The sequence below is a fragment of the Peromyscus maniculatus genome, chromosome 16 (assembly GCF_049852395.1).
Source record: "Peromyscus maniculatus bairdii isolate BWxNUB_F1_BW_parent chromosome 16, HU_Pman_BW_mat_3.1, whole genome shotgun sequence".
Taxonomy (NCBI): domain Eukaryota; kingdom Metazoa; phylum Chordata; class Mammalia; order Rodentia; family Cricetidae; genus Peromyscus; species Peromyscus maniculatus.
Window position 1 is genome coordinate 64554732 of NC_134867.1, and position 27098 is coordinate 64581829.

At 52.6% G+C, this 27098-nt stretch overlaps 1 protein-coding gene across 9 annotated transcripts in view; it reads left to right on the top strand.

Annotated features, from left to right (window-relative positions):
* The window catches only part of Rps6ka2 (ribosomal protein S6 kinase A2), a 295100-nt gene that overhangs the window by 240461 nt on the left and 27541 nt on the right, over positions 1-27098 (top strand). For all 9 annotated transcript variants that reach the window (XM_015994842.3, XM_076552902.1, XM_042262424.2 and 6 more), the window contains 4 exons: positions 608-750; positions 7733-7803; positions 9323-9411; positions 20938-21002. In XM_015994842.3, the coding sequence (XP_015850328.1) occupies positions 608-750; positions 7733-7803; positions 9323-9411; positions 20938-21002 (368 nt within the window). The remainder of the gene's footprint in view (positions 1-607; positions 751-7732; positions 7804-9322; positions 9412-20937; positions 21003-27098) is intronic.

Genomic DNA, 27098 nt, shown 5'->3' on the forward strand with positions numbered 1-27098 from the left:
ATTTGGACCGTCTGTTGAATACCCTGCCTCAGGATTTGCACTGTACGCCTGCACGTCCCCTTCACACTACAAGATAATCTCTTCGCAGGTTCTAGGCCATATTTGGGCACCGTTGTCCTGCCCGTTGGCTGGTCCTGGCCAAGTCTCCATGTGTACCGTAACCCAGAGTCCACTTGCCAAGGACCTGCTTTCCACTCGGGTGCCAGTCATGCTTCCTTTCCTCCTGCCTGCAAGAACTGCACCTCATTTTTCTCCATCTGGGCCCCTCAACCTGCGGTCACCCCATGCTGATACATGGGAAAGGCTTTCTGGGAATTCATGTTCACTACCAAGGAGTTAACCCCTTGCTACTGTGACAAGGCACATGGTGTGTGTGGGGTGGGCTAAGGGGGTAGGTATTCAAGGCTCTTTAAAAAATTCCCATCTTTGTAGATCTTAGCCTCAGGAACTTGCTGGGCTCTGAAAGCACATTAAGCCTGAATTATGCAATGTACACGAGGCCCTTTAGTCTTTGAGAGAAGCGATGTACATCAAGGGATCTGTCTACATAGACATGGGACTGTGGCTCAGAGACTCAGGCAGTGCCGTGTGTTGTGCTTATGTTTAGATTTTGGCTTGAGCAAGGAGGCCATCGACCACGACAAGAGAGCCTATTCGTTCTGTGGGACTATCGAATACATGGCGCCTGAGGTGGTGAACCGGCGGGGACACACGCAGAGCGCTGACTGGTGGTCCTTTGGTGTGCTCATGGTAAGGCTTGTCCCCTGGTTTACTCTCTAAAGGTGGCTGTTCCCCAGGCGAATTCCTCATCCCAGCTTGATCCAGAGACTGGAAACTGGAGAGGAGTCAAGGCTTGAAGGGCCCTGGGCCCGCCTCTTACCTGCTCGGGAGGAGCAATGAATTTTAGAGCAGCCTTCCCCCAGACTGTCCTGGTTCGTTCTTCTGAAAATGGAAATGGGGTTCAGATGGGACCAGGCCTTCTTCATCATACTTAGCACCACAGATTGAACAAGAATGTGAAGACAGACAGTAGCTTCTCTGTTAAACATATCTCTCTTACTTCAGATGAAACCCTTTTGCTTAGTTGGAAAATTTGGCATGCACCAAAGTGTTCATGGAACTAGCTGGTTTTATATTTGCATCTAGAAAGGGTACCCATTTTCCAATCTGGGCATGCTCCTCCTTTCCTCCTCTTCCCACCCCGGCAGGACAGCATGTTCACTGACCCCTCACATCTCCCTGTAGGCCAGATCCTGTTGCTCTGGAATCTAACACCACTGACAATCAGGGTCACGGCCTTTCCCAGCACCTCTTAGTTTGAGCGTTTCACAACAGAAGAAGCTGAGACTGTGAGACCCTCAGTAGGTGTGGTAAGAAAGGCTCAGACAGCTCTCAACATGGTCCTGTGCATCCAAACATGCTCCGTTCATGGTCACAGCCACCTGTCATCCTCCACCCTGTGGGACCCACAGCCCTGGAGCAGGTTTGCCCCGGGGATGTCTTGAAGCCTCAAGGAGCCATGGTCACCAATACTTGGTCCTCAGCTAGCCCCAAGGCTGTGTAAAGCTGCTAACTTCTGGGGCCCTTCCAGCCAGCCAGCTGGGGAGAGGGCTTAACTCATAGTAGGAGATAGACGCCCTCTTAACGCGGAACAGAACCGTTCGTTCCCTCCCCTGCCAGATCTTAAGGGAAGCTGGTTGGTCATGGAGCATCACAGTATGCCGCATCCCATGAGAAGGTGGCCACCATCAGCCCCTCTCTCTTGCACCTTAGGCTGGAGCTCAAGGCTGCAATACCCTGAAATCCAAGGCTCCAACATTTCTACCTCTTTTTAAGACTGTCACGAATTCTGCTCCATGAGATCCCAGGAGGTCCTGTCCACCCTGAAGAAACTGGGAAGTGGCTGCAGAGGGAGGAAGCAATACCCTGCGGGGTGGGAAAGCCTACCACATGCCATGGTAGTTACACTCACGCAAGTTAGTGGTGCAACATGAGGAATGAATATCACGGAGGAGGGAATAAGGCTGTGCATGATTATTCAGACCCTGCAGGGCAGCGGCTGGAATACGGGTCTCTTTTCCAGAAGGCTATCAGCCAAGTCCCAGGGTTGTCTCAAAGTGCCTTCCCCTACTGATCGAAAGGGTCTTTTTTTCACATACTAAAGAGACAGTTAACTTTGCTCTCTTCAAGGTGATTTTTGCACAGATAGCTGTGCTCACATACAAACACTGTTTTCCTTTCTCCCCTGGCACAATGGTTCTCAACCTTCCTAATGCTGTGACACTTTAATACGGTTCTTCATGTTAGGGTGACCCGCAACCATAAAATTTTCGTTGCTACTTCATAACCATAATTTTACTACCGCTATGAATCCTTATATGAATATCTGATATGTAGGATACCTGATATGAGACCCCTGTAGGGGTCTCACCCACATGTTGAGAACCCCGGTTCTGGCAGGATGATGCATGCTTGCTGATAGGAAAAAGAGGGATGGAGGGTGATGCTCCTTCCTTGGAGTCCTGCTCCCTTCCCTTCCGGCAGGCTTTTCTGGAAGGTCTGAAATCTCCTTTGCTGACTCTGGGCTGTAGGTCAGGCGTTCCTGTCCTTGCAGCCCCACACTCCTGGAAACCGCAGCCGCTTCAGGAGCAGGCTGTCCCCACTGCCAGCCAGTCCAGGCTTCCCCCTGCCTCCAGCAGCTGTGGTGGTGGCAAACGGTCTACACAGCAGTGCTGCGGACAAACCTTGGTCCTGTGAAGGAGGTCATGGACTCCTGTGCTTTCTGGCAGGGCAGCTGATGTCGGGGGTAAGAACAGGGGGCCAGGCTGGCTCCTAAGTCCTCCCAGACAGCTTCCCCATATAGTCCCGGGCAAGAACTACCTCTGGGTACCTTCCCTCTCTCTGCAGCTCCTGAGCATTCTGGTAGATTACCACACTACATCTCTCTTCTGTCACTGTGAACGTTTGCAAATGTCCCCCAACTCAGATTCCATGTCACCTGCCCCAGACTCCCCGGCACGGGAGCCCTGCACCGAGTCTGGCTCCCAAGGACAATGGGAACATCGGTCCCACCACATAGCATACCTCACAGTCTTTACCCTGCCTGGGTCTCCCTCTCTCCCAGAGCCTGCAAAGCTGAGGCCGGGAGCTAGCTCCTGCTCCCAAAGGTGTGCTTACTGTAGTGGCTACCACAGGTTACCCGCCAGAGCCGTTGTGGTCCAGGTTCTCATACAGAGAGGGCAGTCTTCTGAATGGCTCAGTCGTGGGATGGCACGATACTTGATTTCATTCATCAACCTGACTGGGTAAAGTAATGTCTAGCACCTTAATGAGGCACACTTTGGCGTGTCTGTGAGGGCTTTTCTATAGATCCTGAGAGAGGAAGACTAAACCTGAGTGTGGGCAGGAGCATCCATGGGCCAGGATCCGGGACTGAATAAAAGTGGGGAAATGTGCAGCAGCGTTCATCAGTCTGCATTTCCTGAGCCGACCCGATGTGAACAGGCCCTGCCTACCACCATGGCTTCCCTACTGTGACGTGAGAGCCTTCTCATCAGGGAAGACAGAACTGACACCCCACCCCCCTGCACGGCTCAGCAGCTTGCTCTGCTGCTGTGACAAAATGTTTGACAACATCAGCTTTGGAAGCAAGGTCGGCCGTGGGTCACCGTGTGAGGGTGACTCTGTCACGCTGGGGAAGGTGTGGCTGCTAGAATGGCCCTGATGGTGGTGGCTGGAGCTTTGGAGAGTTGGTCACATTGTACATGCAAGCAGGAAACAGAGGGGGGGGGGAATGCTGGTGCTCAGCTGTTTTCTCCTCCTTTCTCTGTCCAGGACCCCAACCCATGAGATGGTGCACCCACACTCAGGGGAGGGCCTTCCCTCCTCAGAGTCTCTCTCTGGAAACACCACTGTAGACATACCCAGAATTGTGTCTCCTAGAAAATTTTAAATCCAATGAAGTTGACCATTGAGATTAACCATCATGTTCCCTTAATGGACATTTCACCACAGCCCAGAGAAAAGCAGTTAATCAGCCTGAGGTCCTTTCATTTTAGTTAGAAGGACTCCTCATACCACGCCTTGGGACAGTTGGGAAAATGCTGTCAGGAATTCCAGCACTGTTACTCACGAAGCACAAAGCAGGCACAGTATCACCGGCCACAGTAAAAGGCCACATGTCACTGGAGGGTTTCTGGGACACCCTCATCTGAAACCCCCAATCTCCAAGCACGAAAGGACAGAAATGAAAATCAAGGCTCGGAGAAGAATGAGCAGCAGGTCCTAATACCCACATCCCCTGTGTCCGGCCCGACTGATCACGTGATGACCGGCTTCTCTTAGGCTTGACTGTGGCAGCCTCACCTTCCCAGTGCTTCCTTGGGTAACCTCAGAAGTTACTCTCCAGTTCTCAGGTGCAAGTAGGACATGAGTGTGTTGTTACCTCACCTGCTCAAGAGACCATTTGGGGACTGCTAATGTTTGTGAGGCGCTCTATAGTCAGGAATCCTGGGCCCCATGATAGAAATGAGGACTTAGGAAGTCTGAGCAGGCCTGACCTCTAAGGTGGCCTGGGGAGATGTGTGCTGTTCATAGCCCCATAGGCAGGGGACTGGCCCCCAAGTAATGCAAGAGCCTGGGTCCACATCTGAATGTTGACTACAGAGCCTTAGGTCAGTATAGATCACTATTTACAGCATACCTTGCCTGTTATTCAGAAATATTCAAAACATTTCTGAAGGGCCCACGGCAATCATATGACACCAGAGCCAGCTGACTAAGACCTACTCAGAGTTCTGCCAACCATCCCCAACCCTGCTGTACCCAGACCTTGGTCAAGGTGTCTAATGGTCTCCACCAATCCCAGCTCTTCATTGCAGCTGGGATCTGCTGCTGACACCAGCTTTGCCTCAGCATAGGCTTTTGCCTATGTTTATTTTATTTTATTGCCTGGGTGACCTGTGGACTGTCAGAGAAAAGACCCAAGGGGATGCACTGGGGATGCACTGTCCTGGTGTGAAGTGTGGTTAGGAACTGCTAGGTCAGCAACCCGGCCCCTGTGAGCCCTGTGGGAGCCCCTGTGGCTGGACACCCTATGCTGGGTCTACTACTGTTTCAGGTTTCTGTGGCTCAGGGGAGTTTTCAGATCCAACTGATTTCTTTTGAAGAATGTTGATCCACCAAGTGAATTTGGATGTAGACTCATGAATTTGGATGTAGACTCCTATGAAGATCACCCTTCCAGAGAATCTTCTCACGCAGCTTCCAGGAGGCTGCAGGAGAGGAGTGTTCACACCTTTCTCCACTGGCCATGACCTTGGGTTCCTCAGATTCCCTTGAGCCAAGACCACCTTAGCTAGCTACCCACCTCCCTGACCTCAGACTAGATGCAGGCGGCACCGAGATCCATGGCAATTTAAACTGCTGACTTTGGAACCGTTCCTGGGGTCTGAGGACTGCAGCCGGGGAGTACCGTTTGTCATCCTGGGAGCACCGTGAAGCTCATCAGTATCTCATGAAGTCACCTGGAGTGTCACCCATGCATGTGTGCTTCCCGTGGGAGCCAAGGGAATCTTGGCTGCTGTCACTTCACTCAAGAGCCGAGGTGGTGCCAGGCGGTGGTGGCGCACGCCTTTAATCCCAGCACTTGGGAGGCAGAGCCAGGCGGATCTCTGTGAGTTCGAGGCCAGCCTGGTCTACCAAGTGAGTTCCAGGAAAAGGCACAAAGCTACACAGAGAAACCCTGTCTTGAAAAACCAAAAAAAAAAAAAAAAAAAAAAAAGAGCCACGGTGGCTTCTAAAACCAGGACACAGGTCTCATCAGGGGAAGGCATGTACCAGGCCCCAAGCCGAGACATAAAGGACAGATATTTCCTGAGTATCACCCAGAAATGATCCCCTTTCTGCAGGCTCTTAGGGTCTGGAGATGAAGCCAGAGAGGCTTCCAAAGCAGACGTCTCATCCGCTGTCACACATCATCAAGAAGAGGTACTTCGCGAGCATTGCTGTGTGCCCCTGTGTGGGTCTTTGCCATGCAGACCTAGAAATGAAGCACCTGAAGGGAGAGAGGGAAAGCGGAGGAATGCGCAGAGAGCGTGGACTCTGATTGTTACAGCCACCAGTGAAAGCCAGGAAGAAATCGCTAAACGGATGCTGCCACACATTGTTCTGGGGCGCCAATCAGCACCGAGGCACCCAGACAGGGAGGGGGGCTCCATTTCTGCAGTAAGGATTAAATGGCCGCAGGCGGGAAGAATCCTTCTTGTTCTGCATAGTCACAGGCTCTTTCTTGGAAATGGGGTTTCATGAGCGCCATGAATAGACTCAAAGGAAGAACCAAACAGCAAGAGTTCCCCTCACCGGCAGCCTATTTTGAGATGGTAAGTTCTATAATCAGCTTATGAATGCTCATCCTATTTATCAGTCGCTCATCTCCGAGTCAGAGCATCCAGCCTTTCGTTTTAATTACGTTTGTCTATTTTTAAACTCTCATCTGGACCCATTGCTCCCGCCTTTTATTGCGTATACGTTTGTTTAATGCCTGCAGCCTGACATTCTGTGCGCACCAGACCGGCAGGGAGTTCAGTGTAACAGGGTGAACTTCAGATACCTGAACTGGCAGGGGCTTGTTCAGTTCTTTAAAAGTGGGTTTACAAAGAGAAGACCGACAATAAATTGTAAGCATCCCTCTTCCACCGAAAGCCTCCTCTCCAACAAGTCTCACTCCCACTCTCGTGACATATTTACGTGGGAAGTGGAATGACTAAAACCCATTATGTAAATGTATGAAACTGTCAAACACTAATGAAAAAGATTAAAAACTGTAACCTTATCTCTCTAAGTTTATAACTTCACTCTGATAGCCTGTCAGTGCTGGTTGCCCTTCATTATTGCCTCAGCTGGATTCAGAGCCACCTAGGAGACACACTTCCGGATGTGTTTGTGGGAGCATTTTCAGGGAGGCTTAGCTGAGGAGGACTCACCACAGATACGGACGGCACCATCCACACACTGGAGAGGGAGGGAATAAGAAGCCCGCTCAGCACCACCATCTGTCTCTTTCTGCTTCCTGACTGTGGATCTAGTGTGAGCAGCGTTTCATGCCCCTGCCTCCTACCTTCCCTGCCAACCCTGGCTGCCTGTGAACTCTCTTTCCTTGAGTTGATTTTGTTTTTTACAGAAATGAGAAAAGTTAATGTCTTATCACACCTGAAGTTCAGGTAACGCTTAGGTACATTTCAGTCGAGCGGAGTGAACCTTCTCAACCTTCCTAACGCTGCGAACCTTTCATTAGTTCCTCATGCTATGGTGCCCTCCAACCATAAAATTATTTTGTGGCTACTGCATAACTGTAATTTTGCTACTGTTATGAAGTGTAATGTAAATATCTGATATGTGGGATATCTGATATGCGATCCTTGTGAAGGGTCACTTGACCCCCAGGTTGAGAACCACTGGTCTAATGTATTCTGTTAGTAGGATCCACTGGTGACATCCTCAGTACCCAACGGTAGGTACTTTGTTTAACTCATCCACAGCACCCACCAGGGAAAGGGAGTACCTACACCATATGTCAATCATTCACCATGTTCATCTTTCACGCATCTCCCACTAGAAGGGGAACCTGGAGGCCAAGGTCCCCAGTGCCTCCCCATGTGGCTGCTGTAGCACTGGCTGATGGGGTTGGAGGTGAAAGAACAAACTCATCTGCTCTGTTTTGCTCTCTCTGCAGTTCGAGATGCTCACAGGGTCCCTGCCATTCCAGGGGAAGGACAGGAAGGAAACCATGGCCCTCATCCTCAAGTGAGTGTGGGGACCCACTCCAAGGCTGAGAACTCCACCCGGGGCAGAGCCTTGGGCTTTTGTGTCTGTAGCTGAGGAGGAAGTGGGCTGCTGGGTTCCAGTGGGAGCCATGGTGTTGGGGAGGAACCACCTGTTCTCTCCTAATCACCATGGATGGAGTGTAGCCGGCTGTGTGTGGGAACCTTGGCTGTCCTGGAATATCCACCGGGGGATTCTGATGAGCTTTCAGACTTAGACAGAGAGAGACTTACGTAGATTGTCCAGTGCTGGCTTCCAGATACTGTGACAGTGAACTTCCAGGTGGCTTGAGAACTTGAGGCGTCTCAGAGAGGGCACAGGAGCAAGGCTTCCACTCTCTCTGCTAACCCTGCACATGGTTACCTATTACCCCCGCCCCCTGACTGGAGTTGGCATCGTTTGGATGCAGGAGTGCTCTCAGGACCACAGAAGAGGTGGTCAGACCACTGGCTAACCCTTGGCCATCTGCCGTAAAGTCCTAGATGAGCTGGGCATGAGCATCAGAGAAGAGCAAGAGGTGGGGAGACGGGAACCCCGAATCAGCCAGGGTTCCGTGGAAAAGTCATAGCACTGTCCTTGTGACCACCACCAGAATACTGGCGTAAAAGGACATTACTAAACTTAGGAGGCGCCAAGCATTGCAAGCCACACCTTTGTAGCTTCCTCCCGTATACAGGGGATAAAAGGGGATGGAGGAAACTCCATGCGAGGACACATCCCAAAGCCTTGCATGTTCAGAATCCCCCTGTGGCTCCTCCAGGGCAGCACTTGATCCATGGTGACCACGGGGTGGCTGCCATAGCTGTACCTGTGTTCTTGTGGGGACACCCTGTTCCCTGGGTTTCAATGGGAACTTGATTTACTTTTGATGAAAGCTGGAGCTACCTCAGCAACCCCACGTGGGCCCATGCCTGTTCAGGGTGCAGGTCAGCCCACGCTCAGTGCCTGGTCCTGAGTAAGGTCCAAGGACTCCAGGGTCCATCCAGCCTCTCCTTTGGGATGTTTCTTTCTCGGACATTCTCCATAGTTCTACAGCAGCCCTTGCCAGGAAAGATAAGAGACCCACTGTTCCCAGGGTGCCGGGAAGGAACTCACCAAACTTAAACCACTAATGACCGCTCTTGCTCAGAGGAACTTTGTATTAGGAAAACTTGGTTTTGAAAAACAATTTCCATTGAACATGTTGTTGGTGCTCAGGGAATCACTGTTGCTGGTTTGGTCATCTGCTGTGTCTTAAATGGACTGTTAAGTAGCAGTTGTGAGAATTTCACACTTTTAATTTTGAATATGGTCAGCAGCCAGCTACAAGCCACACGCGCTGAAGCTCTTTGGTGTCTTCACGTAGTTTTAAGGCAAGACGGGATCCCCTGGCCAGAGTGCTGGCACTCCTGCTCCGGGTGGCTGGGGGTCTCTTCCCTTGCAAGCAGAGTGGCCACACGGAACTGGAGACCGCACTCATCTTTGCCCTGCCTTCTCACCTGCATTCCATTCTGTCTTCCAGAGCCAAGCTGGGCATGCCACAGTTCCTCAGCATGGAGGCACAGAGCCTGCTGAGGGCCCTCTTCAAGCGGAACCCCTGCAACCGGCTAGGTAAGGGTCCCCATGGCACCCCCTTCTGCAGGAATGCAGTCTGCCCTCTAGACCCCCCTTAGGAATGTGGGGGTCACCATTCTGTGCCCCCATGGGAACATGGAAGACTCCCTCTCTGTGCCCCAACTCTGACTGAACTGTGTGATTTGCCTTGCTGAGGTCACAGGAAGCAGAAGGTCCCCAAAGCAGGGGATACACTCACACGTGGTCTAACCTGTTCTCACATGTGGTCTAACCTGCACAGACTCATGGTCTAACCTGCACAGACACGTGGTCTTATCAGGACTGCTGAAAGGCATATGAGTCTCAAAGTATCATCATTTGTTTTTTAAATTCTCTGCTTTTGCACAAAACCGCTGTATTTTCTTCTGGTCTCATGTCTCCATAAACTACACATAGATTGGTTGAAGGATCACTTCTGCTCATGGCCTCTTAAATTGAGAAGCCCAACATGCACAGAGCCCAGACTTACTTTAGCACCGACCAAGCACCGTCCCCTCCCCCAACCACACAGGGTTTACTGCTTGGCCTGGAAACGGTGGTGATGGACTGAGACCCAGGGACGGGGTTCTGGTCCTGTGGCCGTATGAGCGCAGCGTGCTGGCTAGCCGTGCGGTTTATCCCACAGATGAGCAGCAGGAGTGCGCGCCATTAGCTCCAGCCTCACAGACAGGAACACGTCACTCAGAGGCGAGTCAGGAAATATTTCATTCTAGAAGAAATAATTAGATTTTTCTCTCTGCCTGGCTCAGCCCCAAGGAAGCTCAGGCCTCATTTAATTTCTTCCATGTATCAGTTTCAGGTCAGGGAACTTCTGCAGTAATTTACAATCTTCCAGTTATTAAAAAAGTGAAGCTACTATTAAAAGCACTGTCCGCTTCCTGGGAACATCCTTCTAGCGTGTGAAGTGACCGGTCTGCAGCGAATGTGGTCTAAGGAATACAAACTGCTGCTGTACCACTCCAACAGAGACACAGACTCACGTGTCACACCCAGCTAGTCCCCGCGAGGTTGCTTTAGAAAAAGTCCACTTCACGAGCTTGTCAAAGACACCCCTACTATAGATCTGCTATAGTCACCCCGGTCCAGATGCCCTTGGCACCACCTGCCTCCCCACCCACGACCGTCACTCCCCCAGGCAAGTCTCTGGGGAACATCCCCAGTGAGAATGGCTGCCTCGCAGTGGAGAGGCCTAGAGTGGACCACAGGAGACACTGGCGAGGTCACTTGTCCCGTGTGGGGCCTGTGATGGCCTCTACGGCTAAGCTTGTGAGGCACTGTGAAACGGGCTGTTCTACCACCGCACGTTCACTAGGCTCTCCCAGGGGCACTTTACCCTTGGGCCCAAAAGCTGGGACTGTTCGCCAGCTGGCCAGGGCCGTTTCCCCGGCAGGAGCTCACCAAGCTGACCAACTGGAAGGTGAAAGTCCCAGGTGAGCATCTGTGGTCCCCAAGATGCCAGTGGGGTGAGGAGATGGCAGGCCCCAGGATGGGCATGCGTGGAGCCACCACGGACTCCTTAGCATGGATGTGCTTTCAGGGTCGTGTGTGCTGGGCACGTGATTTGGAGGGAACCCGTGGGCCAGACTGTCCCCTGTGCTGTTGTTCTTGGACGAGTTACGCAGATCTCAGATGGGACCTGAGACCTCAGCCAGGAATCGCTGTGACTTCTCATGGGACCGAGTGGGTTATGAGCGTCTTACTGGGTAAAGTCAGGCTCGCATGGATGTGGCCTGTGGCCCCCACAGCCCTCTGAACTGCCGGCTTGGCTTGGCTTTGTTCCTTGGTTCCGATAGGGAATGTGGTCATGGAGTCAGAGACAGTGAGTGGCCCATGCTCAGTCAGGCCTGCTGCAGGCAAGACCTCCTACCCTGAGGGGGTGGGGCACGGAGGATGGGACACTGAGTCTCCGGCAGGGAGCACGGTGATGTCCAGGACCTGGGTGACCACTGGTCCCAGAGCTGCCCTCTGACTACACTTTCTCCAGGGCAAGGGCAGCTGCCCCAGGCCAGCCTACAGCCCCTCTTGGATGAGCAGTCCTGAGATGAGCCTCCCTGGGCACAGGGCTGGCCACAGGGCTGGGCACTTGCTCTCCGAGATGCTGAGGATCTCACCAGGGCATTGCTCGCGCTAAGCGAACACTTTACCACAGAACTACCCCTCCAGCCCTTTTGCTCCTCTTGACACAGATCTTATTAAATTTCCCAGGTTCCCCGGGAATCCACTCTGGAGCCCAGATAGGCCTCGGTCTCCAGAGGAACTGTGTCAGAGCACACCTGAACACTCCTACCCCTCAGAACACGCTGCGGCTGAACCCCTCTGTAGCACTGAGTTTCCCCGAAAATGCAGGAGAATGCCTTCACATGGCATTGTCACTCACGTCTGAACCCCAGAACCCTGTCTAGATCCCTGCCCTGCTTCCAACCATCTTGTAGATGTTTGGTCCCAGCCGGTTCTTTCTGGTGAGCCTGGGGCACACCTTGGTGCCCCTCCCTGAGTGGCCTACACTGTCCAGTGTAAGTACAGCCACGCCGAGTGGGACCCTGAGGCAGTTTGGGGATGGTGACAGCCTGTGACAGATGTGACAGATGCTGCTTAGTGACCAGGTGAACGGGTCCCTGCACGTGACTGAGTGCTGTGCTCCAGCAGTCACCCCTGAGTCCAGGCCTAGTTCTTGTTGCTCGCCTCTCTCACAGCAGGCCAGGTGCTGATGTAGGTTTTTCAGGCATTGCCTGGCAGCTGGACTGTGGTTATGGAAAGCCTGGCCCCGCCCCCCACTCTCTTCGTGTTCTGTGCTCTGTGACTTGCCTTTTTATTCTCATGCTTGGCTGCCTTGTGATCGAGGCCATAGCATCCGTATTGAAGGGAAGAAGAGGTGGAGATTGCAAGTGCTTGTGTCCCTGTGGTCAGGAAAGCTTTTTGAAAGTCCCCTCAAAGGGTATCTGCACTTCTTGTTGATAGAACGTGGTCACCTGGCACTTCTGAGTAGAGGAAAGGCCGGAGAACAGACCTCTGTTGGAGTAACATAAAGAAGGCTGGGAATCGGGTTTCATTAGCAGGCACCAAGGTCAGCCAGGGGGTCCGGCAAGTCAAGCTTGGCTAAGGCAGATGCACTGCCTGCTTGCCTTGGACCTGGGCTGCTGGATTATGGAAGCCTCGGGGAGCAGTTGCTGATGCTGAGGGAATGGGAAAGGGGTGTTATCAGACACTCCGAGAAGATCTGAGACGCGGAGGTCAGTGGCTGCCAGTGTGGAACCCAGCCGAGTCCTTATTCTGACATTCTCCATTTTCCTCTTCATGGGGTAAAGCGGAAGAGATATTGATAGCAAATGTGTGTCTGAGTCCCGCCGGGCTGCGTGCAACGCTCCCAGCTAGGGCTCCGGCCACTAGAAGGTGCTGACTGTACTCAGTAGGCTCCTGTTTACTTGGTGTTTCTCCACCACGGACTTTCAGGTGCACTTACTGGTTGGCTCGGCATTCACACCTGAGGTGTTCCTCTCTGGTCTCCCTGCGGTGTGGTGTGGTGGTGCCCAGGACCTGCCCAGGAGCAGCCATGGCATTCCACTCATTCCTGTGCTCGTCCAACCAGGAGGTTTGGGGAGCCTGTTCTATCTGGCTTTTTCATGGACACCTGCTTTTTAGGACACCGGACACCGGGGATATACAAGGACTCTTTGTTAGAAGCCTCAAAGCGGGGGACAGGTGCTCTCTGACTCCCACAGTGCTTTGGATGCAGCCGTCTCTTGTGCAGAAATCATCATGCTGCTGACAGCCAGGGGGCTTTGCTGTTGTAGAGCAGTGTCAGGTCCGTGTCCTGCTCAGAACCTTGCCTCACTGACTGCCACGCAGGGCACCCTCGTGCCATGCCCACACGGTCCCCGGTGGGGGTGGATGCCCACATGGTCCCCAGTGGGGATGGATGCCCACGCGGTCCCCGGCGGGGGTGGATGCCCACGCGGTCCCCGGCGGGGGTGGATGCCCACGCGGTCCCCGGCGGGGATGGATGCCCACACGGTCCCCAGTGGGGGTGGACAGACTTTGGGAATGCTCTCCGAGTCCTTGGGGGTCTGCCAGGCTCTCACATAAACTGTTGTCCGTTCACACAGGGACTCTGTTCTGTCTCATTCACACCGAGGTTGTCCCTTTTCTCCCGTCCCCACCACCAGCCCCCTGAACTCCCACCACGACTGCACTCACTGAACTGTAGGGAGAAAAATTGCAATTTATTTATTTTCCTTGAGTCTTATATACTTTTCATTCTGGGCAGAAAATGAGCATAAAAGATAGGACAGTTTAGAAAAACAGAAGAAAGATAATTACATGAAATTCTAGTCTTAACGGATTTGTGTTTATTTTGAGATCGTATTTATCGGCTTCAGTGGCATCCAATAAGGACTTCAATTCTTTACCAGACTTCCTGTCTCTCACAGGGAGTTGCGAGCGCAGATTTCTTGCTTCCTGAGAATGTCTTCGTACCTGTTTCTTTTTTGTGTGGTGTTGGGAATAAACAAAAAGCCCTGGTCCTTTTACACCTTGCACTTGGACGGGGTATAGATTTGCTTGGCAAGGTCTCAGTGGAATTGATGGCACCCTGGGATGCTGGTCTGAATTTATCCCATCCTAATTCCAGCTAAATAGTGAAAGCCCATGATCTTTATCCAGTCAACTCTACTTCAGTGATTACGCCCCTCGGTCGTGTTGACAGATGTCCCGAGGAAGCTTTCTATCACACGCTAGCTAGCTGGCCCGCAGCTGTGGGCAGCACTCAGCCAGAGCAGTGAGGATGTACCTGTGCGATATGGTGGATGCTTCAGTTTAAAGGGGGAAGGGAGCTAATTAAACAGTGCGCAGCAGCCCAAGGTGGCCTATCTGCATTAGAAGCGAGGGGAGGAGATGGATCAGATGTGCTCATCTCCCAGGTGGGCAGGAGAGGGGCGTCCCTTCCTTCCACCCCATGCTCCTCAGCAGTCTGGCTCTGCAAATAGTAGACACATAGCATTTTAGTGATTTTAAAATCTTTTCTTTATTGGAGGGGGATGCTGTTTTGAAGGGGAACAGTCAGTATTTAGAGACTCTGAGATACATGAGCCCACCTCGGCCTTGGGACTCTCCAAGGGCAGTGGACAGTATGCAGTCCCTTTTCCCCACCCTGAGGGCCACACTGGCACCCTTTAACAGAGAGGTGAGCAGGAGGTATAACGGATGGACTCAGTCACATGTGTACACAGCACAAGAGTCTTCAGGTGAAGACCCAAAGACACTGGTAACGTTTCTTGGGTTTGATGAAGCAGTCCAGGCCACAAAAATGGGGCTGAGAGACGGGGGGGGGGGGGGGGGGGCGAGGGAGACAGTGGGGGGGGCCGAGAGACAGTGGGGGGGGCCGAGAGACAGTGGGGGGGGCCGAGAGACAGTGGGGGGGGCGAGAGACAGTGGAAGAAGGTGAGAGGAGACCAGGGGATCAGCAAGGCTTGCCACAGGCCCCCCCCAGTCTGCACCCCCCCCAGGACCCCCACCTCTTGAACAAGTGTCCTGGGACCCACCATCATACGCGTGGTCAGAATCAATGTGCCAGCCTCCTGCTGGGAAAGGTAGGTGGCAGTAGCCATTTGGTTTTTGAGGTTGCCTTGGGGGGAAAGGGGTCCTGGCTTCTCTGCACTCTATGGAAAGCAGGAAGTCTAGCGTCTTACTTGTTCCAGAGAGAAGGCTGGCGTGACACAACTGTATGAGAGGCCAGAGGAACCTGGTCATCTGGGGCTTCACTTTGGGGTTCATTTTCTGAGCCCCCAAGATGCTCCGCAGCTGCTGGTGGTCCAGGCTAGCCTTCTAGCTTTCCTGAGCCTTCCTGGTCATACCTGGGCAGGTGGTGAGAACAGTACACGGTGTCATGCAGGACAGTGTGTGTGCACAGCCACTCTTCACATGCTGGGCTTGGGGGTCTTCCTGGATCTAACAGGTGGTCCTCCCGATAAGGGAGTTCTGGGATGGATACAGAAGACAAGGCTCAGAGGCACACCGAGGCCTTGCTGCCAGGGTGCGGGGGTGGCGGGGGTGGCGGGGAGCAGCAAGTCTGCTAGACCCCTGCCTGCTCTCTGCTCTGACCCCTGCCTGCTCTCTGCTCTGACCCCTGCCTGCTCTCTGCTCTGACCCCTGCCTGCTCTCTGCTCTGACCCCTGCCTGCTCTCTGCTCTGACCCCGCCTGCTCTCTGCTTTCTTGCTGTGTGACCTCCAGCCCGTGACTTAACCTCTCAGCGCTTGCTTGCTTACCTGTGAACCGAGAAGAACAGTGTGTACCCTAGCAGGGGCTTCGCAGAGGCAGCACGGTGCAAGCGCGTAGGAAACACTGCCCTGTGTCGTGTAGATTGAGTGTGACTGTGAAGGGGAGGGGAGGGGCGCTGTAGTTTAGAGGGACGTCCCAGAGCAGCCCACTCTCTGTGTTGCCCCCTCACATTCTGAGCTGTCCCAGGCCTGGCCGTATGCACCCCACGGTCAGCTGCCTGACTCATTCTGTACCACTCCCTTCTAGTCCCGCGTGGAAGCCTCCGTCTGCCACCTACAACCGTACTCAACTGTGGGATATAAGTGCTGAGTACCCCTCAGTAGTGCTGGGCACACTGAGGTCCTCTGGACTGTGGGGCGGAGGGCACACCGGCCTTGGTGGGGACAGTTCCACATGGCTGCAGGGGTGATCTGGCCTGAGTTGAGGAGTGGGGGCCCATCCCATGCCAGTGCTAGGGTAGATTACGGTCCTGGCTGCCTTCCGGGACCCTTACCTGTGCCACAGCCCAGACCTAACATCTGGGACCGAGAACAGTTTTCAAACCCTGGCAGCTCAAAGTGGAGGGTGAAAAAAAGTGAGAAGGTGAGTCAGAGGCTCAGGCTAGCCCCCTTACCCCTGATGCTGGGGAGGAGACTTGGGACTCACTCTGTAGAATTCCGTGTGGACTTAGCAGAACCCTCTGGAGAAAGATGTCAGCCTGGAGCGCAGATCTGTGGCTGCGTGGTCTGCTGGGTGTGTTCACAATCCTTGGACTTAAGTACCTCTCCTGATGGGAGCTTGTCCAGTGTCCATTTCTGCAGAGTTCTGGCTACATCTTGCTGCCCCTGACCTCAGCAGCTGCAGTGATTAGTTTCCAACCCCCTTTTTTTCTGCTCTGGCTTTTCCTGAAGAAGCAGATGAGTGACAAGGAGCATCAATTATATTATTAACCTGCCTTTTGGCCTTTCCAAAGTAGTGGCTTTGCGTTTACCCCTAATGAGTGGCTGCAGCCTCTCCTGGAGACTCCCAGGAGTTCTCAGATGGGATGAGGTCAGCAAGAGTTAGACGTGTGATGAACACAAACAGCTTGGCAGGTAAATGCTCATCATCACACTGATGTGATGAACATGGTCTACAGCGGCCGCTGAGCCCTGCTCATGTTCACCCAGGGGGTTCTACGTCTCTGCTCAGTTTCCTGTCCAAAGGTTATCTGGACAGATGCAGACATTGTTCATCCTTCAAGGCCTCATCCCAGTTTCCGCAAGCGGTGGTACCAACCTCTGCTGTGTCTTCAGGTATCATACGAAGACCTCTGATGGCTTCCTCAAGCCACACAAACAATCAAGCCCTGGGCGTCCCTCAAGAACTTAAGTAGACCTGGGGCTATCTAATGATAGGATACACACACACACACACACACACACACACACACACACACACACACTGCCCAGCAATTCTGCACTACACACAATTGTCAGGCAAAGGTTGTTAACAACAAACGGGGGAGATGTAGATGGACAGAAAACACTGTAAAGAAATGTGCAAATAGCACATAAGAGATTAAGAGATAGAAAGTGGAGCTCCTATTCCTGTCAGTCCTGAAAGGTTGTCTAGATGGTTACAGCTGAGATACAGATGATTTGCCGGTCAGGGGAGGTGAGGAAGGCATCCCAGCAGCAGGGTGAATTCTGAATGTTACCAGCAGCATCCCAGATGGATTCTGCAGTTCTAAAAGGTGTAGACGAATTTCTAAACAGTCTTATTAAATAATAAACACAGAGCCAAATACAGAGGTATAAGCCGTAGAGATCAGAGCAATAGCCGCCAACTAACCTTAGCTCACCATGTCGATGTAGCTTCCCAAGAGAGCCTCTTCCTGTCTAACCTGCGCCTTTATTGCATTCCTGTTCTGCCTTCTCATTGGCTCTAAGCCCAGCCACCTCACCTCCTCATCACTGCCTGTCTATACAGACCTCCAGGTCTCTATGGTTGGTCCTGGGATTAAAGGCATGTGTCACCAGCTTGGCTGTGTCCTTGAACACACAGAGACTCTGCCTGCCATGTGATTGGATTAAGGGTGTGGGCTACCACCGCCTGACTTGCTATGACCTCTGATCTCCAGGCAAACTTTATTTATTTACATACGAATAAAATATCACATTTCAGTACAAATAAAATACCACCACAAAAAGGACAGCAAATATAAACATGGCAGAGGCTCTAGGGATTAGCTATTTTCAAAAATAAAAATAAAACCAGTAAAAATTATTTCAACAGATCCTCTTGGGAATAGTTTGCTGCATTTGGAAGTCCACAGTGACTTGGGTATATTAAGGGAGGGTGTTCAAGTGTGAAGAAGACCTGGCTAAACATGGGTAACAGAAGGAATCCTTTTCTGGAATCACATGGGATCTTGATTCTATGCCTTGTGCCTTTAATGGAGTGTAGAAATATGGATTCAGAGAAGCATGCTTCAAGATGTCTCCGTGTGAAAAGTGCCCACAGTAATTAGAACGTGTGTAACCAAGTGTGGTCAGCAGAGGTGAAGTCTGAATGCCACAGTCCTCTGTGTCTGCCTGGCACTGAGAAACTACTGCAGGATGATGGAGCTGAGAGAGGAGAGACAGACAGACAGACAGACAGAGACAGACAGAGAGAGAGAGAGAACAGGCAAGAGAGATACATGGCCCCACAGCCCTCCATTCCTCCTGTCTCTGTCTGACTCCAGGGTCCTGTCAGTGCCTGTGACAGGAGACGATTTGCAGGCATCCTCCTGGAACAGGGAGGCTTGAGTAGTGTTTGGTCCAGAGCCTGTAACGTAGCAGCTCTGGCTCCCACATCAGCACAAACACATTCCCATCCTCCCCGCCCGGAACTGGGCTCCCTGCTCTTTGTCAAATGTGTTCAGTCTAGATAAAAGCAGAGCCAAACCCACAGCAATCTGTTTTAAAATATTTCAGGAGAGGATAAGGCGAGCATGAAGAATAATGACCAAGTTTGTTCTCTAAAGGTCGCCACGGCCTTACAGACCTGGCTGCAGAAACCTTCTGCCAATGGGTGGCTTTGGAGCAACAATCAAAGCATCAGCTCTTTTTGCTGAGACTACAAATCCCAAACTTGGCGCCAGATTCTAGTTGCAGCAGAAGAAGATCGGGTCAGGGGTGGGTAATAGAGGAGACCCATAGGCGCCCAACACCGGCTGCTCACTGTATGTCAGCCATGTGCATGCAGAGGGTCTTCGGACAAAGGCAAGGCATGCCTCACTGGGAGCCATGAGAAAGCTGAGGCTTGGGACCCAGAGGAGGTGTGAGCTTGAGGCACTTGGTTCTTTGGTCACCAGGACCAGATGACTCTTCCTCTGGAGTTCTCGCCCTCGTCAAAGGTGTACAGGGAGAGCGGCCCCGGAGGACAGCTCTGGAAGCCAGGCCATTGGCACCAGAAGTGACTTCTGTAGCCTCAGAGGACCCCCCAAGGAAAGAACAGCAGGACCTCAACACCCTGGGCTGTGGTTTGGGGTACAGCAAGAGATCCAAAGGAACCTCATCCTGGAGTTCTGAAATGAAAGATGTAGGTCAGGTCTGGGAATAGGGTGGAGTCCTGGGAAAAGACACCATAGCTGAGTTTGGAAGATCTCTGTTCCACAGTCGAGCAGGTGTGGCTTGGAGCAGGCTACACCGTCTCTATCAGGCTGAGTGGCCACTGTGTAGGGGATACGGAAGAGGGATGTGGGCAGTGTACGTCCCAAAAAGAGCACCTGACATACCACGGGTGGACACGGGATGCCTGAGCCCAAGACTTCCCCTGCTTCCCTGATGTGTGTGTTTCCCTATCAAACTGTGACAGCAGCCAGATGACACAGACGGAGACTGGTGTGTGGATAAACCTAGTGTGGTCGGTCTTTGCAGCACAGGTTGGCCAAGCTACCTGAGAGGTGGGAGGTGGTTCATGTCACTGTCCAGATCAGAGGACCAGAGGGTCAGAGCATGAGCCATGGGATGCATATGGCTGTACCCCCAGAGACTCCAGGCTTCTAAAGGAGGGGTCAGTTCCTGACTTCACAGATGGCTCATCAAGATAGGACAGGTCACCAGAGCGTCTCACGGTGGCCTTGTTCTGCCTCTCATGGTGCCCTGCTCCAGGATGTCTCAGGAAGAAGCCGCCCCCTCTAGAGCTCCAGCAGCTGAGTGGACTCTTGAGAAATGTCTAGTTTTGATTGGAGCCGTTAGGCCTTAGAGTCAGGAGGAGTTTGGGGTGCAGCATGCAGGTGGACAGGGAGACACATTCATTTCCTGCCCCTGGGACAGGAACTGACAAGACTTCGTTAGAAAACTTTGGTTTCTAGCTGACTGAGGCTAGCTCTGTCCCTGTCACCGTGGTCACAGAGCCTGGGCTCCTTGTCTGCCTTGCAATCCCAGGGAAAAACACGACCTCCTGGGCCCCAGAGCTTTGCTTTTAATTAATGGACCCTATTTAGAGCAGCATAAGTTTAAAGAATTGAATGGAAGCCCAGCAGGTTCCCTCACCTCCTCCTCCACACTCTCCGCTCAGGTTCACACTAGGTGGAAGTGGGCGTTGGCCAGTTGATCAACACACTCCCGCTGTGCCTCTGGAACTCACGTTCACTTCAGGCTAGCTCTGGAGTTGAGTGGCACACAGAATGATCTCAGAGTCATAGACCCAACCCCTGCCCCTGCGCAGTCCACAACTGAGGACTTTAATAGAAACAAAGTAAGGTCAGGCAGACACAATGGACAAGCAAATCAGAGAACCACGGACTGTCTCCAAGTGACAACGACCGTTAGGCAAGGGTCAGGCGTGGTAGAGGGTACCCAGGTCAGGCTCCACGTCCTGCCCAGTCTCCTTTTCCTCTCTTGAGATCCTTCCCTCCCCTGGTGAGAGCTACAGCAGCCTGGCCAGGTGCTCCACACGGCTCCCTCTGGCCCTGCTGCCCTCCGTCCAGTCCTGGGACCTGGCTTGAGGCTGGGTTCTGGGTGTTGCAAACATGGTCTGCTGCTGTGGCGGCCACCTGGGCATCCTGGCATCCCTGCACCTGGAGCAGGAGGTCTGGACCCCGACACCTACCTTTCCTTTACCACTTCTGGGCCGCCATGTCACAGCCTGGGAGTCGCATGGGGTCTCCCTGGGTTCCGAGGCCGCGGGCAAGGGTGAGATTTCTTCTCGCAGGACTTGCCCTGCTGCGCGCTCTCTTGTCAGAGATCACACCTGGCTGGGACTTGCGCTGATGCGTCTTCTCTGCTGTGTCGTGACAGGTGCTGGCATTGACGGAGTGGAGGAGATCAAGCGTCACCCTTTCTTTGTCACCATTGATTGGAACGTAAGTCACATGCAGAGGGGATGCCGTAGCTGCTTGGTGCCCGTGGCCTCTCTGAGACACACACAGACTGTCCACCTGTGGATGAGCAGCATGCTTGGGACCCTCGGCATGGCTGTCTCCCCAGAGAGATGCCAGCTGGTGCACACAGTCCTAAACCCTCACTGGCACCCTGCCCATGGGGTCCACGGCATCCATCCTCTCACACCTGTCCCAGCCATGCTAACTCCGGCGTCTGCTGAGGCAGAGGCTTGCCAAGGACAGACAGGCTTGCAGGGCTGACTTGCATCTGACAGCATTCTGGGCTCTCCTCTCCCTCATGGCATGCCTCCTGATACCCACACTGTGCCATACAAGCCCTCACACGTAAGACTTTCATTCCCGGAGCTGATGTCAATCCCAGAGGATTTTTTAGCAGGACATTGAAACATCAGGCTGGGTGTAGATCAGTGGCAGAGCACTTGTCCAGCATACATGAGGCCCTGGGCTCGGTCCCCTAGCACTGAAAAAAAGAAAAGAACAAGAAAATGATGTGCGTTATGTGTAAAGTTTACTTTCTGCTCGGGACCCCTTCCTTTATGTCCTCACTTGTCTGACCTCAGGGAACACACTAGTACCACAGGATTGAACAGTCCGCACCGAAGCTCTGGTCCCTTGTCACCTGAGTCCCATCCAAACTGGGCAAGTCGGGGTGTCTCTGAGCCCTGGGTTTACAGTTCTGATTACAGAACTTGTTAAGTGAGGCTTCTTCTCCCAGGTGAGGTCAAAGGGAAGCCGGTGATTGTCAGGTGCCTGGATCTCCCAGCAGGTGCTCAGAGAGCCCAGAAAATCAGACTGTCCACTCCCCAAAGCCAAAGAGGGCAGGACCTTGCAGAAGCAAAGCCAAACCTGCTCAGTCCATCACCAGGCTCCACGGCTCCCATCTTGGCTCAGTCTGAGAGCTGAGGAGATGCCTGTCTGTGGAGACTGGTCTGCTGACAGATTTCTTGTCAACAGCCGTCTTCATGTTACCCTGAGGAATGATGAGCACAGCATAACATATGGGCATGAAAGCCAGGCCTCTGGGGTGGCACTCCCGTCCCTGGTAGGGGACACATCCTGGTTTTTCTCTGCCAGTGTATTGTTCCCCTACTTGGTTCAAGCACACTGAGGCTCTATGTTTCAGGAACTTCCCAGGCTGGGGATGACCATGGTGTGGTAGAGCCTTGCCGTGGGGATCCAGTGACCTCACTGGACAGAGAAGTTGTGCCGTGGGACAGGGTTTGCTGCACAGAAGGAGGCTGGGAATAGAGCAGAGGAAGTGGGGATGTGGAAGAGGAATCCTGCCCTAACCCCACCCAGTCCACGCTCTCCGCTGGCCATCTTCCTGGACCTCTTTCCCAAGCCCCTTGCGTTATCTCCTCCTCACAGTCTTCTCTTCAGGGTCGCCGAAGGAAACCTGCCACGTTCCGACCCCGACCTTGCCCCTCTGCTGCCCCATTAGCTTTGAATCTGCCACATGGCGTCCCTGGCGTGGGATGAGTGACCCTTTCTGTCTCCTTCCTCAAATGTGAGCCAAGGGCAGTCAGGGTCTGCTGACTTAGAAGACGTGACCCAGGCCTCCAAAGAGGCCAGGAGGCCACCAGAAAGATGCCTTTGAGAGAGTGAGGTGGTGTGGGGAGGTGAGAGGGGGAGGGGGTGAACTAGAGCCATTGATGACTGAGGAGCAGCAGGAGGCCTGGGATGAGATTCCAGAAGTCTCTCTCAGGCCAGGGTGGGGCCTGTGAAGGAGTACACACACACACACACACACACACACACACACACACACACACACATACACATATACATATACACACACACATGCAAACACACACACACATGCAAACACACACATACACACACACACATGCAAACACACACACATGCAAACACACACACATACACGCAAACACACACGCATGCAAACACACACACACACACGCAAACACACACACATGCAAACACACACATACACACACATGCAAACACATACACACTCTCTCTCTCTCTCTCTCTCTCTCTCCCTCCCTTTCTCTGTGGTGTATACTGCCAAAGACCTTCCAAAGACCCTGCCAGGAAATGGAGAGGGAGTTGCTGAGTCGGGGAGGGTGGGCAGGGAGTTGCCGGGGTGGAGATAACTTCAGTCCTGGAAAGAAAGGGAAATCCCCAGTCATGCTCACAGGTGGTGGCGCACAGGTGGCACCCCCTCAGAGGACCTGGCTGAGAAGGAACTTCCGTGAACGACAATCTAAAGGCGTCCTAGAACAGGCAATGGCCACAGGGGTGTGTGAGTATTGATTGAGGTTTCTAGGATTTGAGTTGCAAATGGGTCTGGAACCCAGAGTTCTTGTTCTGTTTCCGTTGTTAGGGTGAAATAGTTGGGCAGAAAGTAACGTGGAGAAGTCAGGGGCTTATTTCCCCTCCTAGTTCTAGGTTACAGCTCATTGGTCAGAAGTCAAGGCAGCAGGAACTTGAGACAGTTGGTTACATTGTATCTTATCAAGTCAAGAGCAGGAAAAGAGAGCAGGCATGCTCCTTGATTGTGACCAGCTCGGTTTCTCAACTCTTAATACAGTTCAGGACACCCCACCCCCACCCCACCTAGGGAATGATGCCACCTACAGTGGGCTGAGTCTTCCCACATCAATTAAGTTAATTAAGACGATCTTCCACAGGTATGCCCATAGGCCAACCCACTGTAGACCAGCCCCTCACTGAGACTTTTCTTCCTATGCTAATCTGGGTTGTATCAAGTTGACAAATGACGCTAACCATCACACTGTGGCAAGGCTGGGTTAGTGTGTGCTGTAGAAGGCTAGGGCTGTGGGATCCCTTCTGCAGCCATGTGCACTGTCCAGAGACCACGCCAGCTCAGAGCTTGCCTCTGGAGAACAATGTCCCTTCAGTGCAAACACAGACCTTGGATTCCTGTACTAAGGAGTGGCATTTCTGTATCATTTGAAGTTAATTCAGGCTAGAATAATGTGGGGAAGGGCTTTTTATTGTTGTTGTTTGTTTCCTTTGGTATTTGGTTTTATTTTGTTTGGCTCTAAAAGAGGCCCTTCGGGGTCACTAGGACCACATCTGTTTATCCTCACCCTGTCCTTGCCAGACAGAACCCGCAGAGCCTGCAGCGATGACAGCCTTCTTTCTTCTATGGCTCTGTGCGGTAGAGGAGCCAGAAGCCTGCTTTGGTGCTAATTTATCTAGCCGTGAGCAGTGTTTATAGCATGCCTGCCTGGGTGCAGTAGAAGTGAGGTGCCAGTAGCATGGTGCTGGGAAGGAGCCCTGTCCTAGACAGGGGAGAGGTGTCTGGTGCACCATGAGGTGGCTGTTCAGCCACAGCGGTAGTGTGTGAGTATCCAGTGCAGAGAAAACAAGCAGGGAGAAGGTAAGTAGGAAGTAACCAGGAGAGGGAACCGGGAGGAAGGAAGGACTGTGCCCAGCTAAGAACACAGGTGTGAACAGTTTCGAAAGACCTGTGTTCAGGATCTAGAGGCCTTGGTAGCCAACGTGGAGGCCTTGGCATGGCTGTTCTGATCTGACCTATCCCTCTGTCCCAGCTGTCCTTTCCCTCACAAGCGGTCCAGATGCCGCCCTTGTGTGGCCACAGCAGGGCCATGAGTGACCTGACCCCACCGTACACATAGACACATCATGCTTCAGGAAGTCTGTGGACCTGTGTGCACCAGGCTGTCAGACTGAGCTCTGCACTGTCCTGTGCACCTTCTTGTTGTCAGTAGCTCAGATCACTGAAGACCACCAAGTCCCATGTTCTCAAGGACTTCACCAGGGCTCCCCCTTCCTTCCCCCCATAGGAGTGTGGGGATTCATACCGACAAAGGAGAAGACATTTGCAGGCATCAGGTTCCTGCCTGTGGGCTTCAACCAGGTGCAGCCTCAGGATGCAGCTGAGAAAACACCAGCCTATCTATTATTCTGCTTTCTGCTGCCTTCTGTGACCCCAAAATTACCAGCATATATTTCTACGTTGTTTAAGTAAACACTTGCCATCCACCAGCTGTCCCCTGGGGATGTGGTGACCTGTTGGCACAGAGAGTGTCACCTACCCCAGAAGCGAGGGTCACAGTGTTAGCTGAAGCAGGTGGAGGGTGGCAGGTCTCTGTGGCTTCCCTGCCTTTCCCGTTGCCCTCTGCTCCCAGCACATCAGTACCGGCTCTGGGGTCTGCCCTTCAAACACCCATGCCACTTGCCTAGCTAAGTGAAAAATTACAAGTTAATTATAGACCAGGAAGCTCGTGCAGAGGGCGGTGGAGCCGGCAAATGTGAGCTGTGTTTACTTTTCCCCCGTGGCTGAAGCAATGTTGAGAACTCCGGATTAGCACAAACCCGAAATAAACATAGAGGTGACCTCACAGGCTAAGCAAGCCAGTACACACTGGCATCCCGCCAGCCGGCTTCTAGCAAGCAGACCCTGGGTGAAACGGCACTCGGACAGGCAGAGAACAATACTTCATCAGATTCAGTCCCAGGGCGGCAGGGTGGAGGTTCCCGCCAAGTTGCTTGTTTCCAGACCACTGTCCGAAGCCAAAGCCCAGACCCTCGGCATACGGTTTGGGCAGGCGTGGCCACCATTACTGTTAACTGTTACTGTGAGTGACTCATGCTTGTAGAGCTTTTTTGCATTTCCAACTCAGCACATCATCTGTTTTTCTGGGAGGTGAGAAGGACCCTGAAGAGAAACTGAGCCACAGAGTGCTTAGGTGACTCTGTGGGTAGCAGTATGCTGCTTGGTGGCCTTGGCTATCCCATGCACTGGCTGGAGCAGGTGGAGGACAGTGGTTCACTGCACCTGTGGTACATCCAGTGTTTGGTAATTGGGTTTCCGTCATGTGCTCTTGCTCCCTCTTCCTCCTGTGGTGAATGCGCCAGGAGAGCTCACCCCTCCAAAGTCCCCAGGAGGGCTGTGGCCACAGTACCTTCTGCTTGGGGGCTTTGCAGATCTAGACAGCTTTGCAACATGTCTTAGGTGGGGTAGACTTGGAGAGGTCATGTTCTCCCTCACAGACACTGGCACAGCCCATCCACAATGCCCTGGACATCATTCCCATCCCCCCATTCCCCCCATGCTGCCACATTCTATGCTTGCATGTCTGCATCGCCATTTCAGGAATGGCACATCTGTGCCCTTCGCTCATTGGAGCAGATTAATTTCAAAATGCCTACAGCCAAAACTGCACATGAAGCAGATGTTGGGGTCTGTGACCTCAAGGTAGAGCCAGCTTCCTCTTCTCTCCGCAGTCTCCATTCTTGGTCTGCGCTCTCTGCCCTTTGCTCACTTTCCACAAGGCCTCGGAGGTGTATGCAGGCCCTGATGTACCTGCTCATCATCCTCAGCGTTTGTACAATGTGAACTGTATCTCAATGTCAATGCCAAGCCGATGTCATCTTGACACCGAGGGACAAATGAGATGACTAAAAATAATGAGTTGGACCATGAGATCCCACCTCCATCCCTTCCCTCAGGGTGGGCATGAATTATTCCAGAATCTCAGCTCTCCCCATGCTGTCTGCCTCTTCCTTCACACCCCTTCTTGCCTGTCTCTGGCCCTAGGTACCCTGGCTCTTCACCCATCCACAATGTCCATCACAGGTACCTTGCCAGATCCCAAATATGTGTGCACTGTCCTTAAATTATCTCATGCAGTGTCATCTCCACAGAGGATTGAAAAGCACATTTTGGGTTTGGAAAGCAGGTCTCAGCAGCAGGTCTGAGAAGGATCCATGGACAATCTGTGTGTTTTGACAATGGCCATGGCAGTGGGAAGAGCAATGTGAGCAAAGGTTTTTCTGGGCCTCAGTTTTCAGAGTCCCCAGAGAGCTGAAGTAGGCTCCATGGTGGGATCCCACAGCCACCAGTGCTCAGCATGTATGGCCAACCTATGATATTTGCTTGGAGATAAAAATCTTGTAGACAAAAACCAGTTAGAAAACTATTCCACTAAACTGAAGGACATTCAGCAGATCTCAAACCTTTAAACCTCAAACTATTCCTTTAGTAATTCACATCTAACATGTCATTTCCATGCTATATATATGGTCTTCTATGTAACACAC